Consider the following 14471-nt stretch of genomic DNA (forward strand, 5'->3'; position numbering starts at 1 on the left):
GACAATTGTTTCACACCTTTTTTCAGCCCAGACGCCATAGCACTGGGATCATGGAGCCCACTCAGATCACTGCAGCAATTATGAGCACTGTAAACACCATGCACAGTATCTTGGAGTATATGCAGAACCAGAACCTGCCAAAGCAAAACCAGGCGAGGAGGCGACGGCAGCACAGTGACAAGAGTGATGAGGACATAGACATGGACATAGACTTCTCGCAAAGTACAGGCCCTGACAATGTGCACATCATGGTGTTAATGGGGCAGGTTCATGCTGTGGAATGCTGATTCTTGGCCCAGGAAACAAACACAGACTGGTGGGACCGCATAGTGTTGCAGGTCTGGGACAATTCCCAGTGGCTGTGAAACTTTGGCATGCGTAAGGGAACTTTCATGGAACTTTGTGACTTGTTTTCCCCTGCCCTGAAGCACCAGGATACCAACATAAGGGCAGCACTCACAGTTGAGAAGCGAGTGGTGACAGCCCTGTGGCAGTTTGCAACACCAGACAGCTACCCATCTGTCGGGCATCAATTTGGAGTGGGCAAATCTACTGTGGGGGCTGCTGTGATCCAAGTAGCCCACGCAATAAAAGGTCTGCTGGTATCAAGAGTAGTGACTCTGGGAAATGGGCAGGTCATAGTGGATGGCTTTGCTGCAATGGGATTCCCTAACTGTGGTGGAGCGATAGATGGAACCCATGTCCCTATCTTGGCACAAGAGCACTGATATGCAACTGATATGCAAATTAGATACAATTAATTTAGGTTTGAACAAAGACTGGGAATGGTTGGTCCATTACGCTAATTGAATCTATTTTCCCATGTTAAGTATCCTCACACCTTCTACTGGTCATCTCAATTATCACTTCAAAAGTCTTTTTTTCTCCTTCTGATGATAGCTCATCTCAATTTATTGGCCTCTTACAGTTGGTATGGCTACTTTCACTTTTTCATGTTCTCTGTATGTATAAACATCTTCTTGCTGTATGTTCCAGTCTATGCATCCGATGAAGTGGGCTGTAGCCCACAAAAGCTTATGCTCAAATAAATTTGTTAGTCTCTAAGGTGCCACAAGTACTCCTGTTCTTTTTACATATAAAAATGAAATCCACCACAATATAACCTTGCTGGCAGGCTCTGCGAAGACATCAAAGCCCAAAGAGGCCTTAGAAACTGAACTACCCTCTCGACCCCAGAGGTCATTCCTATGGGTCAGAACTGAGGTACATTTTTGGGGGCAGTATGAAAGATCCTAAGGCTTCTCTCTCACACACGCACAAATATAGATATACAATTAAAGAGCTCTGTTATTCTAGATTCTTTGGGATGACAAGCACCATAATACACATACATTACGGTCCAGATTCTAACCAAGCCTGCCTCGTCATATCACCTTTGCAGTCAGTGGAGCTATGCCAATGTATGCCAGATTAAAAATGAAAAACGAAGTATTTTAAATCAATAAACCGTGTCTGTGTGTAATCTGCTAATCGAGATCCTTGCATCTCCCTCCAGAGGGCGCTGTGTCCTGATCCTCTCCCACCCCAGAGATGACTTTCTCCTTGATCGCAGCTTGCAATCTGACCATGCCCAGCCACTGCAGCAAATCCTGAGCAGGAGCAAAGCCGGCTCCTCCTCCAAACATGGTGCTTCCCTGCTCAGCCTCACCCTGCCCGCGAGAACGGCCAGACCGTGCCAGGAGCTGATGACTTCCGTCGCTCGTCAATTTCCTGAAAGGCTGGCATTTAAACCCCAGCTGCGGTACCAGGGGAGGATGCTGTTGTGATTCAGCCACCTCTTCTCCAGAGCTGCAGCATGCACCCTCCGGGAGCAAATCAGCGCCTTAGTCCCACCTCTACGATCTGAAAGGAGAGAGTGAATGAAGTTTAGCTTTTAACTGTCTCGCAAACCGGGCTGGGGGTGGGGGGCTTTTTCATTTTGCATTATAATTGCAATTCAAGATGAGTTTTTATGCAAATGCTTAAAAAAGCCTACCTATTGCAGATTTAAAACAACAAAACAATCAAAACTCCAGTTGTGGATAACAAGAGATCCTGGAGGAAATCAAGGGGAGTCATCTCATCTTCCGTTGATGCAAGAAAAAGGACGTTGTTTTGCAGCCACTACGGGTATTTCATCCCCCCTCTCCGCTGCATCCTGCCCTAGTGTCTTGCTTTGCATTACAGAGAATGCTCTTTCCTAGAGGATAACCAGTAACCTCTGGAGATAAACAGAAATTTGCTGCTTTAACATAAACAAATATACAGAGACTAAATTTATCAATTGCTGCCTGGAACCCTCCCCAGACAGAGCTCCGGCTGAGCTATCTACCTCTTCTGCTCTGTGCTTTGAAGACCAAGCTTCACTGAAAAGGGGAGAGCACTGAAAGGAGTCCCCTCTCCAGCCATTCCATCATGTTCAGCTGGTTGAGTACCGATGACAGGAGGAGGAAAGACCCTGAAGTGTTCCAGACGGTGAGTGAGGGTCTCAAAAAGCTCTACAAAACCAAGCTGCTCCCTTTGGAAGACTATTACAAATTCCATGAATTTCATTCGCCAGCCCTGGAAGATGCTGACTTTGATAATAAGCCAATGGTGCTGCTGGTGGGGCAGTATTCCACTGGGAAGACCACCTTTATAAGGTAATAACTTGGCCTATTTATTTGAGGGGTGGAAAGTTTTGCTGGGCTGGAAGAAGCCAGTTTTGCTGTCTGATACAAACATACAATTCCCATCACGGTCAATGGGGCTGGTACGTGTCTCTCCCAGGGCAGGTTTTGGCCAATTGTATTCTTTTGCTTATGTTTGAGGGAGAGGGCAGCCCTGGTTCTCTTTCATTCATCTCCTGTGGTGCCAGCCACCAATGACTTACAAAAAGGCTGCTTCACAGGAAATTATCAGAGCTGTTTCTTTAAAATAATGGGTAAGTCAAATTCTAACATGGCAGGAATGTACAATACTCAGATCAGGACCAAATGACCCACAGCAAAAGTGCTGGAGAGTTAGGGCATCACCCACAAGAAATAAGTTACACTGACACCTTTTTATTAGGTATGCGAAACATTTACGCTTTGGTGCATGGTAAGCGTGACCCCTAATGTGGCCTTTCTATTGAATATCCCCCTGGCTTTTGGAAGGTGGTGGAATGGTGGACATTTCTCTCTCAAGGAATTCATTGATTTCCCAACAGACAAGTCCTGAATAAAATTTATTGTGGGTTCTTTGGGATTTATACTTTTTTAAGTTAGTTTACGATTGTTTTTTCTTCTTATAGTGCCCTGGGGTGCCCCTATGAAGAAGGGTGGATGTGAAAAAGGAGGGTTAAACTTCAAGGCTCTAAAAGCAGCCCCTCCTACTTGTTTCAGATCCATCTAGCACCTATGTACTGACTGTGCTGCTGCAGGTGTCAGGTACATCCTAAAGGTGAACTGATTTCAGTGGAAGGTTAATGGCAGATAGCAGCTCTGGTGGAAGACCAGCAGGGGGTGGGTTAAACATATTCACAATCTCAGGATGAGCTGGTCTTGAGTGCAGGTCAATTCAGATGCACCACTTATATACCTCAGCAGTGATACTAACCCCAGGTCAGCTCCAGTATCCTCTCTCCTCAGATCATACTTGGGCTGCACCTTCTCCATTTCCTCTCTGGATTCACAAGATGAATATCTTGGGTCAGATTCACCACTGAGTATCTCTGGTGTGATGCTGGGGTAACTGCATTGAAATCAAAGGAGTAACACGGGCATAAAACCACAGTAAGCCAGAGGTGAGGCCAGCCCTTTATCTACCTGGGAGGAAGCTCTACTTTGTACCAACATTTGAACAGGAGTGTGGGGAGAATAGGAGAGGCCCAGTGAAACTGGCTGTGCCTGAACAACCTTGTGGGATGCTGGCATTTTTACCTGTTCTAATATTCCTGCAATCTAATGCAGTAACCAAGAGCGAGACACAGAATGAATTTGCAATGCCCAGCCAGCCACCTGGCTGGTGCATGGCCCCTGTGTGCTAGAAAGCAGACAGTGCAGGGGTCTTGCTTGGTCTCGTGAAGTTATTTTTAAAGGTGGTTTGGGTGTGGGGAGGGAATTGCCCTGCATAAAGTGAAGCCGGACTGGCGGAGCTGCCCTCCTCTCCTCCACACACCTGACCTGAATCTTTGTTCTTAAACTCTGCTTTGGACTTCTTGGAAGACTTGAAAGGTGTGGTGGGGGTCACATGCTGGATCCCTCCTCATTTTCATCCTCAGCCACACTTCAAAGCGTAGCTGACTCCAGATTTGGGGAGGTCATTAATTCTTCCCTTCTAAGCTCGCTGCCTGCACATCCACTCCCTCTTTGCCTCTCAGCCCCCATATACACCCAGTGCTTCCTCCCTGGTCTCTGCAGCCTCCACTGGCTTCCCTCCACACTCTTCCCTATTTCCATCACTAGCCCCAGCAGCACAAGACTCACCACCACCTACCTGCCTTCCCTCCTAGATCCCCTCTCCCACTCAATCCCTCTCTTCTCTCCAGGCCTGAGAGCTGGGCTGCTCACTAGGTGAGTACACCCAGGTGACACAAGTGAGACTCCACAACCGCTATGGTGTAATTAGTTGCCTGGGGAGGTAGCATCCCCTCACCTTTTGGACTGATGCACTTGTTTGGTGAGTCAGCTTTCTCTCCTGAAGCAGCAAGTTCTCATTAGTTACCCCAGGCCTGGCTAGTCTGCTTTCCACTCCTGTTGTGGACACAGATGTGATGAACATACTTGGAAATCCTGGGCAGAGCAGAAGAGGCCAGTCTGTTTCTTCCCGGCAGCAGCTCCACCAGGATGGATGAGTGGGCCTTTCGAAGTGTGTCTGTCCCTCTGCATGTGCCAATGGGTGGTGGGTGTAATTCGGGGGATCAGAGCCGGCTTTAGGAAGTACGGGGCCAAATTCGAACAGTTTCGACGGGGCCCCGGCAGGGATGACTTTAAAAAAAACACATGTAAAAAAACACGTGGGGCTTGTACTCACTGGGCAGCGCTCCAAGTCTTCGGCGGCACTTCGGCAGCGGGTCCTTCACTCGCTCCAGGTCTTCTGCTGCACTGAAAGACCCACCGCCGAAGTGCTGCCAAAGACCCAAAGCGCCACCAGGTGAGTAAAAATTAAAAAGGCGCCTCTAGCCAGGGAAGGGATTCTCACTGGGCGCGGGGCCCTCTTAGGCGTGGGGCCCTATTTGGGAGAATTGGTGGAATAGGCCTAAAGCTGGTCCTGCGGGGGATGTAGGGGTGCTGGGACTGGATACAAAAACATAAAATAACGTAAGAGGCTGGTCTCCAGGTAGTTCCAGTCTGTTGGATGCAGGAAATGCCAGGAAGCTTTTGAGAGGTTTCCAGCCCAAGCTTGCAGACCCCGTGGGTCCAGATAGTCTGGATAAAAGCATCAGAAGCTAACCACAACAGCAGAGAAGTAAGAGACTCCTCCTCTGCCTCACCATTAGGATGAAGCTAGCAATGGCTCTGACCCATCCTGGGGACATTCCCCTCCAGATTTTTGAGCGCGACTCTGGAACAGTGAAAGGACAGGCTGCCCCCAGAGAATCCTTCTTATCTTTACATTGAGCTCTGTGTGCTTCAGGGCAGGGCTTGGAGAGATTACTCAGTCCTGTTGTGCTGTGCAAATATGATCAATAAAACTCAGATACCTGACCATTAAGTCTCAGAGCACTGATTTAAGGAGCTCCCAGCGACACACAGGACCTAAGCTACAAAATTTGGGTTTGGACCCCAAGCCTCCTCCCTGAAAGCTGAAGGGGGCCATCTATAGCCCAGGTTTAGATCCAGATGAAATGTTAAGGGGGGTATCTCTCTCTCGAGGGCTAAGCGGCAGCATCTTGTGATCAGACTCCTGCTGTATCTGGAGGTGGGGGTAGAAACAAGCCAATCAAGGTCACCTGTGAAATATTTCCAGCGGCCCGGCAGGGGGGAGGCTTGCTGCATGTTTGGAAGTCGGTGAAGTGAGACTGAAATGCTCCCTTTGGTTTTGGTGGAACCAGACTGTTCTCTTGTCTGCCTTTGGAGACGCAGGGGACTGAGCCTTGTTTTGCTAGGTGAAAGATGTACTGTCCTGAATTTCAGCTTGTACATTTCAACCCTCCCATCACTCACTCCTCCCATTCCCTCCCAAGGTTGCCTTGGCAGATTTCCAGATCCACAGAAAGGGCATACGTGCCCGAAGAGACGCCGTGAGCTGGCACTTTTACCTGGGAAGTTAAAAATGCTTCCTTTAACCACTAGCAGCCCAGTCTGATGTTAGCAGTGAGGGCAGGATCCCATCAGAGTCTGGCTCTGCAACATTATTACCTTTTATGTTTCCTGCTTGGGGAAGGGACGGCAGGACAGGATGTTACTATTTTAATTAATTAGTGAGCTGTAGTCTCTGCTAAAAATAGCTCTGGCCTGGGTCCAGCCTCCCTGTTAATAAAATAAACAAGGGGCTAGAGCCCTGCTGTCGGTCAGCACAGGTTGTCTTTGGTGCAGCCATCTCCTCACTCCAAACAAAGATTCTCATGCTCTGCTCCCCAGGCCAGTTCCAAGCTGCCCCTCCAGCCACTGCTCCCTGCCTCCCCTCTACAACCACTACATCATCTCTGCCTTTCCACAGCATCCTGCCTGACTCATCGCTAAAGCAACCCTCCCCTCCCCATACACATCCTGCAGCATCCTTGCATAGAGTGACCAGATGTCCCAATTTTACAGGGACAGTCCCAATTTTTGGGTCTTTTTCTTATATAGGTTCCTATTACCCCCCACTCCCTGTCCCAATTTTTCACACTTGCTGTCTGGTCACCCTATCCTTGCATGAAGATCAGCATTTCTGTCCTTTCTAGCAGGAGGCAGCAGTGTCTTGGGGTTAGAACAGAGGAGCCTGCAAGCATGCCTTGGAGAGACTGCCAAGACAGTCTGGACCTGATAGACCACTGGGCAGTGGAGATTTGTCTTCCCTTTTGTCCCTAGCAGGGGCCTCACAGCTGAGGGTTAAGGCACAGTGGCTGCTGGTTGAAGCTTGCACTGCAGCTGTCTAGTCTCAAGGGGTAGAGAACACTGGTGCTGTCACTCAGCACCTTTTACAAGCCATTACATTCACTGTGCCTGTGTATTTATAAGATTCCCACCACCACCCCCACAAGCGTGCTTTGGTTTTCTTCTTTCAGCGCAGGCCGCTTGCTTCACTGACCATCAGACGAGCGTACGCAGCACTTCAATAGATCACCTTGTGTTTGCCTACAGCATAGAAGAACCCTTGTTCAGTAGTTGTCCTGCTGTATAATGCGCCCAGATCTCCCGGAGAGTTCTCCCTGTGCAGTGTAAATTCTTAAGTATCTTAGACTCCACTTCATCAGTTTGATTTCGTACCACTTGTTGCACATCAATTAGCTTTAACTTGTAACTTCTTTTGTATCTGTTTGAGTTCTTGGGGGTTTTTTTTAAGTGTTTTATATAATAAACAAAAACAGTTGGGGGGGATTACTAGATGAGTGGGGATGTGATAAAATTCATCCATTCCAGGTGACTAGAAGAGGATCATTATTTGCTTCTTCTTTCTTAGAGGCCTTGTCTATAACAAAGGTGAAACCACAGGCTTTTTTAAAGTCTGTATTCACACAATAGTTGCATGTTGTCATGGTGCTTGTGCATCACAGAAAGAAGTGTAAAAATGCTTTTATTACAAAGTTAAAGGTCAGAGTGGAGGTCTTCAAAAGGCGCCTAACTCTTCTTTATGCCTTTATCTCTTCAGACTATAATATCTATTTTCCTATCGCATTTTAAAGTAGGAATTCTAAGATATCTAACTCTGTGGATTCAATCTAAGTCTGTGTGGGGAGAACTTCTGTGTATATTGGCTCAGATAAAAAACATTGTAAAAAGATCAGAGGAAAGCCAATAGAAACAAAAATATCTTAAGGCTATGCTATTGGTCTAGGGCAGGGGTCGGCAACCTTTCAGAAGTGGTGTGCCGAGTATTCATTTGTTCACTCTAATTTAAGGTTTCACATCCCAGTAATACATTTTAACATTTTTAGAAGGTCTCTTTCTATAAGTCTATACTATACATACAACAAGAGTTTAGTTATAAAGTAAATAAGGTTTTTTAAATGTTTAAGAAGCTTCATTTAAAATTAAATTAAAATGCAGAGCCCTGCGGACTGGCGGCCAGGACGTGGGCAGTGTGAGTGCCACTGAAAATCAGCTTGCCTGCCGCCTTTGGCACATGTGCCATAGGTTGCCTACATCTGGTCTAGGGGCTAGAGTTCTGCACTGCCACACAGGAAGTCTATGTTCAGTTTCTAGAATCCATCAGTACAGCTTCCAAAAATGAGCTTTCCAGGAAGTGAGCTAGCCCTTCCTAACGCAGAAAGATAGGCCCAAGGAATTGAATCCAGGTCCATGAGGCACTTGGGGTAGAAAGTTGGCTGGTCATCTAGTGCTGCTAAATCCCAGTAGAGACAGTAAAACATACATCCATGTTTTCCTAATATGCTTGTACGTAAAGAGCTGCTGTAACTGCCACAGAACCTCTGTGATCATGATCAGGAAGGGAGGTAGCTTATACAATCATGAATGAGAGGGGAGCTGAGCCCATGAGATAATCTCTCTGTTAAGATGTGGCCCATCTACAGTAGAACCTCAGAGTTACGACTTGACCGGTCAACCACACACCTTATTTGGAACTGGAAGTATGCAATCAGGCAGCAGCGGAGATCAAAAAACAAAAGGCAAATACAAGTACATTGTGTTAAGTAAATTGCTAAAAAATAAAGGGAAAGTTTCATTATTTTTGACAAGATAAGGAAACTTTCTGTGCTTGTTTCATTTAAATTGGTTAAAAGCAGCATTTTTCTTCTGCAGAGTAAAGTTTCAAAGCTGTATTAAGGCAACGTTCAGTTGTAAACTTTTGAAAGAGCAACCTTAACATTTTGTTCAGAGTTATGAACAACCTCCATTCCCAAGGTGTTCATAACTCTGAGGTTCTACTGTTCTAGAGAAGTTTGAGAACCTCTACAATAGTCAACTGCTCAGGAATTTCAGGTAGCCTCGTCTAGGAGCTATTGGGCTGTTGTATTTTCTTCTCTTTCTGTCCTAAATTATTTAGTGTTGCTGGGAACTGTTAAGCAGTTTCTACATTTCACCCCAAAGCTCCTTATATTTCAGTGGTAGGTGAATCTTTCTAGTCCATACAGAGCTTTGAAAGCACTGGGATGAAAGGCATGCAAGACAAAATGATTGTGACAGGAGAAGCAGGGCAAGACCTGCTCCTTCTGGAAACTGGAGGCTCACCGCTAGAATTAATGCTGCTGTAGCTGCACTGTTTGTTAATTAATCCCTTACAGGATCAATAGCCATCAATCTTGCATGCTTCCTTGCCACATGGCCTTTCAATTGGTTTTTAAATCTTATATTCGTCTGTAGCATTGTTCCTCCTTGGCTCAGCGAGAGTGGAGAATGCAGCTCCAGCCCAGGTCCCAGGAGTACAGTGTATCCGGATGAGCATAAAGGTTGCCATTCTTAATATGTCTCTATGATTTTGCTGGATGAGATGACATTCATTAAGGTGATGAGAAGATCAGAATTCACCCAAACGATTGGCCCATAGACCCTCACATGGAGGATGGATTATGGTGGCATGCCCAGTATCACCCTCCTTCATAAAACTCATCCCATATTAAAACAACATAGCTGTGAAAAGCTATAACCTCCCCCTCCTTGTCTCTCCACTAGCTGTTAAAGACTAATCTCAAAATGCAGCCTATTTTTTCCCTGTATTGACTTGCAAAGTCCAAACAACATGTATTTTGCCTACCTCATGGCAAGGTTCAATGGTGTGCTTTAAGCAATGGGGAAAAACAAAGTACCAGCTACCCGGCTTTGATGATCAATACAATATTAAACTAAACGTGCACAGTCCAGCACTCTATCTCCTGTAGCAATCCAGTACTCACAAACTAGGCAATGCCAAGTCAGTATGTGCAGCCCTGTATTCACCAGCAGCCTTATAATCAATCAGTGCCCCATATACTGTGACAAACTTGCCCTAATTTTTGCAGCATTCCAGCTTTGTCTATGTTAAAAAAAAACCTGAGAGTTTTATTGAGGAATGTTCTGTAGCACAGAATTGGTAAGTAAACTGACTTACCTCCCCTCTACATAGGTTTTGTAACAGTACCCCCTATCCTTTTAATGTTCGGTGTGCTATTGTAACAAGAACTGTATTGTAGAAGCTGTCATGGAGGAAGGGAAGAGAGATTTTGACAGCAAAGTATGGGATAGTTGTGGCTTTCAGCATCTGAGAAGCAGTTCTGGATTGTGGGCTGAGCCCATTAGCTGAACACTTCTGCTAAAATGATTAGCAGTGAAGTAATGTTAATATTGAATGTTAGGTTTCGGAGTTAACAGCCCCACTTGCAATGAATGGGGGCAGTTTGCGCTTTTCTTGGATAAAGAAACAGATCGGTTCTAAACTTCTAAGGGGTTGTGACACAGACTTACAGAATGACTAATAATGATGAGAATCTGTTCACAGTATCTGACATTCGCTCAGTTTCTTCATCTGATTATGCTGAGGCAGCTGTAGCTCTGAGATCCCAAGTGAAAACTTACCATTGCATTTTCAGATTTCCAGTGCTAAAACTAGTCTCAAGAGGCTGCACTGTGCACCTCAGCAGCAGCTCTGATAGGAATTCAACAGCTCAGATCTCACGCATCATTATGCTCTGTTTTCTCTCTCAAGATACCTGCTGGAACAGGATTTCCCAGGGATGAGAATTGGACCAGAGCCTACGACTGACTCCTTCATCGCAGTGATGCAGGGGGACGTGGAGGGGATCATTCCTGGTAATGCACTGGTGGTGGATCCAAAAAAACCCTTCAGGAAACTCAATGCTTTTGGCAATGCTTTTTTGAACAGGTCAGTGTATTGCTCTTGTACATCAAGGTAGAGCTGCTCTGCAGTGTCATAATGAGTCCCCGGCGAACAGTACGATGAGTGTCATGGGGGTAAGACATCACCCAAGCTTCTCCCCACATTGCATTGGTGTGAAGCCACCCCAGTCAGACTGGGCAGCACTCCTGCCCTACAATTCCTTGTCATGGGCCAGACCAACAAGCATAATGGCCTGGGCTGAGCTGTTTTGTAACACAGACAAGCATTCACTAGAGAGACCTGAGGACACCAAACTTGCTGTGTGTCATATACTGCCTTGAAACTAACAGGGTTGAAGGATCACTACATACCACTCTGCTCTCCCCTGATTTTATATTCCTAGATTTCTCTACTATGCAATCACTTCAGTTCCTTGGCCAAATTAGACTCTGGTGTAACTCCACTGAAGCCAGCGGAAAAATATCAGAAGTGAAAGATGATAAAGTCATTGCAGAGAAACTAAATGAATTCTTTGCTTCAGTCTTAATGGCTGAGGATGTTAGGGAGATTCCCAAATCTTAGCTGGCTTTTGTAGGTGACAAGTCTGAGGAATTGTCACAAATTGAGGTGTCATGAGAGGTGGTTTTGGAATTAATTGATAAACTTAACAGTAACAAGTCACTGGGACCAGATGGCATTCACCCAAGAGTTCTGAAGAAACTCAAATGTGAAATTGCAGAACTACTAACTACGGTTTGTAACCTGTCCTTTAAATCAGCTTCTGTACCCAATGACTGGAAGATAGCTAATGTAACGCCAATATTTAAAAATGGCTCTAAAGGTGATCCCGGCAATTACAGACAGGTAAGTCTAATGTCAATACCGGGCAAATTAGTTGAAACAATCATAAAGAACAAAATTGTCAGACACATAGGAGAAAACTTGTTGGGCAAAAGTCAACATGGTTTCTGTAAAGGGAAATCATGTCTTATTCATCTATTAGAGTTCTTTGAAAGGGTCAAACATGTGGACAAGGGGGATCCTGTGGACATAGTTTACTTAGATTTCCAGAATGCCTTTGACAAGGTCCCTCTTCAAAGGCTCTTACATAAATTAAATTGTCATGGGATAAGACTGAGGGAAGATCTTTTCATGGATTGAGAACTGGTTAAAAGGGAACAAAGGGTAGGAATAAATGGTAAACTTTCAGAATGGAGAGGGGTAACTAGTGCTGTTCCCCAAGGGTCAGTCCTAGGACTAATCCTATTCACCTTATTCATAAATGATCCGGAGAAAGGGGTAAAAAGTGAGGTGACAAAGTTTACAGATGATACTAAACTGCTCAAGATAGTTAAGACCAAAGGAGACTGTGAAGAACTTCAAAAAGATCTCACAAAACTACATGATTGGGCAACAAAATGGCAAATGAAATTTAATGTGGATAAATGTAAAGTAATGCACATTGAGAAGAACAACCCCAACTATACATACAATATGATGGGGACTAATTTAGCTACAACTAATCAGGAAAAATATCTTGGAGTCATCGTGGATAGTTCTCTGAAGACGTCCATGCAGTGTGCAATGGCAGTGAAAAAAGATGTTCGGAATCGTTAAAAAGGGGATAGAGAATAAGATGGAGAATATCTTATTGCCCTTATATAAATCCATGGTACGCCCACATCTTGAATACTGAGTACAGATGTGGTCTCCTCATCAAAAAAAAAAAATACTGGAATTAGAAAAGGTTCACAGAAGGGCAACTAAAATGATTAGGGGTTTGGAATGGGTCCCATATGAGGAGAGATTAAAGAGGCTAGGACTTTTCAGCTTGGAAAAGAGGAGACTAAGGGGGAATATGATAGAGTTATATAAAATCATGAGTGACGTGGAAAAAGTGAATAAGGAAAAGTTATTTACTTGTTCCCATAATATAAGAACAATGGGCCACCAGATGAAATTAATAGGCAGTAGGTTTAAAACAAATAAAAGGAAGTTCTTCTTCATGCGATGCACAGTCAACTTGTGGAACTCCTTGCCTGAGGAGATTGTGAAGGCTAGGGCTATAATAGGGTTTAAAAGAGAACTGGATAAATTCATGGAAGTCAAGTCCATTAATGCCTATTAGCCAGGATGGGTAAGGAATGGTGTCCCTAGCCTCTGTTTGTCAGAGGGTGGTGATGGACAAGCAAGAGAGAGATCACTTGATCATTACCTATTAGGTTCACTCCCTCTGGGGCACCTGGCATTGGCCACTGTCGGTAGACAGGATACTGGGCTGGATGGACCTTTGGTCTTACCCAGTATGGCCATTCTTATGAAACTGGCCCAATGTGTTCATGTTTCATCTCTGGATTTCAGCATTGCTTGAGCATGACTTGAAACAGTATATGGATCTCTCCCTTCTGTTGCACTGGTTACAAATACAAACTGATTAGGGTTCCAACTTCCCCCAGGACATCCTCTGCAAGGCGGGATCTTTGCTGTGTCACAGCTAGACAGGGGCCCTAAGCTGTGCTGTTCAGATCTTAACTTCTCCAAAATTCAAGGTCGTTGGTTTGGGCTCATTTCTCCAGGCCCAAGACAGCCAGCGTGAGCATTAGGTCTAGGCAGCCACACAGACCTTCCACACCCCAGGGGCTCAGCAACACACAAACCCGAATCCAGACAGAGCACAGTCCCAGCCTTTCCTATGGCCTTGACTGACTCCAGTGCTAGCATTAGCAGCAGAAACTGAGTTTTCTAACTGCCCTTCCTCACTTTCCCTGATGGTTCCTGGTACGCAGACACTCTGCCACATGTTCTGCAGCATTGCACTTTGGCTCCACTCCTGGCTCCCAGGCTGTGAAGGTAATCAAAAAGCAGCAGTGTTGCCACTAGGAGAGAAACATGGGGGTATTGCTATAGCCGGGCAGGAGATAGTGTGGGCATACAGGGCAGGGGGGAGAGGTGTCCTGTGACACAGAGAGTTAGATGGATTCCTATAGGTGTCAGTTTGCAAAGAGCCTCGCTGTGCCTTTGGTTGACTGTGAAAGTGACATTTGATCACAGCACTCTGACAATGCCAATGTGATGTGGCACTTGTTCCAGAGAGATTTCCAGCTATTTTCAGTGTCCCACAGGGCCCAGAACATCTGCATACAGCCAATGACCAGGACTTATATCAACCCACACTTTCCTCCAGGATAGGGGGTGGTTTGCACTGTGGAAATAACAGATCCCCTGCTTAGGGCTCAGAGGCATTGGATCAAAAAAGCACCATTAAGAGCAGCTCAGAAAGGAGTTGCAGAAGTTTCCTCACCACAGAAAGACAACGCAGGAGAGCCCTTGCTGCCAGAAACATCAGGGTAGAGGACAGGAGCAGTAATAAGGAGGCTACACAAAGTATGAAATACAAATGGCACCTTACTTTGGCTGCTTGACTTATGCTGATGATCTAGTACAAACCATGAATCTTCATATTGTTGCTAAGCTTCCAGTGGACTAGCTAATCTCATTACACTGTGCTCTGTTCTCTATCATCCTTCTGTGCTGAAGGAGCTGGATGGGTGCATTTGTCTGTATTAGTGATTCAGTGGCAATAGGAGAAG

General features: G+C 45.5%; 1 protein-coding gene across 1 annotated transcript in view; it reads left to right on the forward strand.

Moving 5' to 3' along the window:
* Window positions 1–1637: 1637 nt before the first annotated feature.
* Window positions 1638–14471, forward strand: part of EHD3 (EH domain containing 3) — a 35516-nt gene continuing 22682 nt past the window's right edge. Inside the window, exons 1-2 of the mRNA XM_032798228.2 lie at window positions 1638–2642; window positions 10750–10926. Coding sequence (XP_032654119.1) covers window positions 2416–2642; window positions 10750–10926 — 404 coding nt within the window. The 5' untranslated portion in view covers window positions 1638–2415. The remainder of the gene's footprint in view (window positions 2643–10749; window positions 10927–14471) is intronic.

Source organism: Chelonoidis abingdonii, chromosome 3 (genome assembly GCF_003597395.2).
Source record: "Chelonoidis abingdonii isolate Lonesome George chromosome 3, CheloAbing_2.0, whole genome shotgun sequence".
Taxonomy (NCBI): Eukaryota; Metazoa; Chordata; order Testudines; family Testudinidae; genus Chelonoidis; species Chelonoidis abingdonii.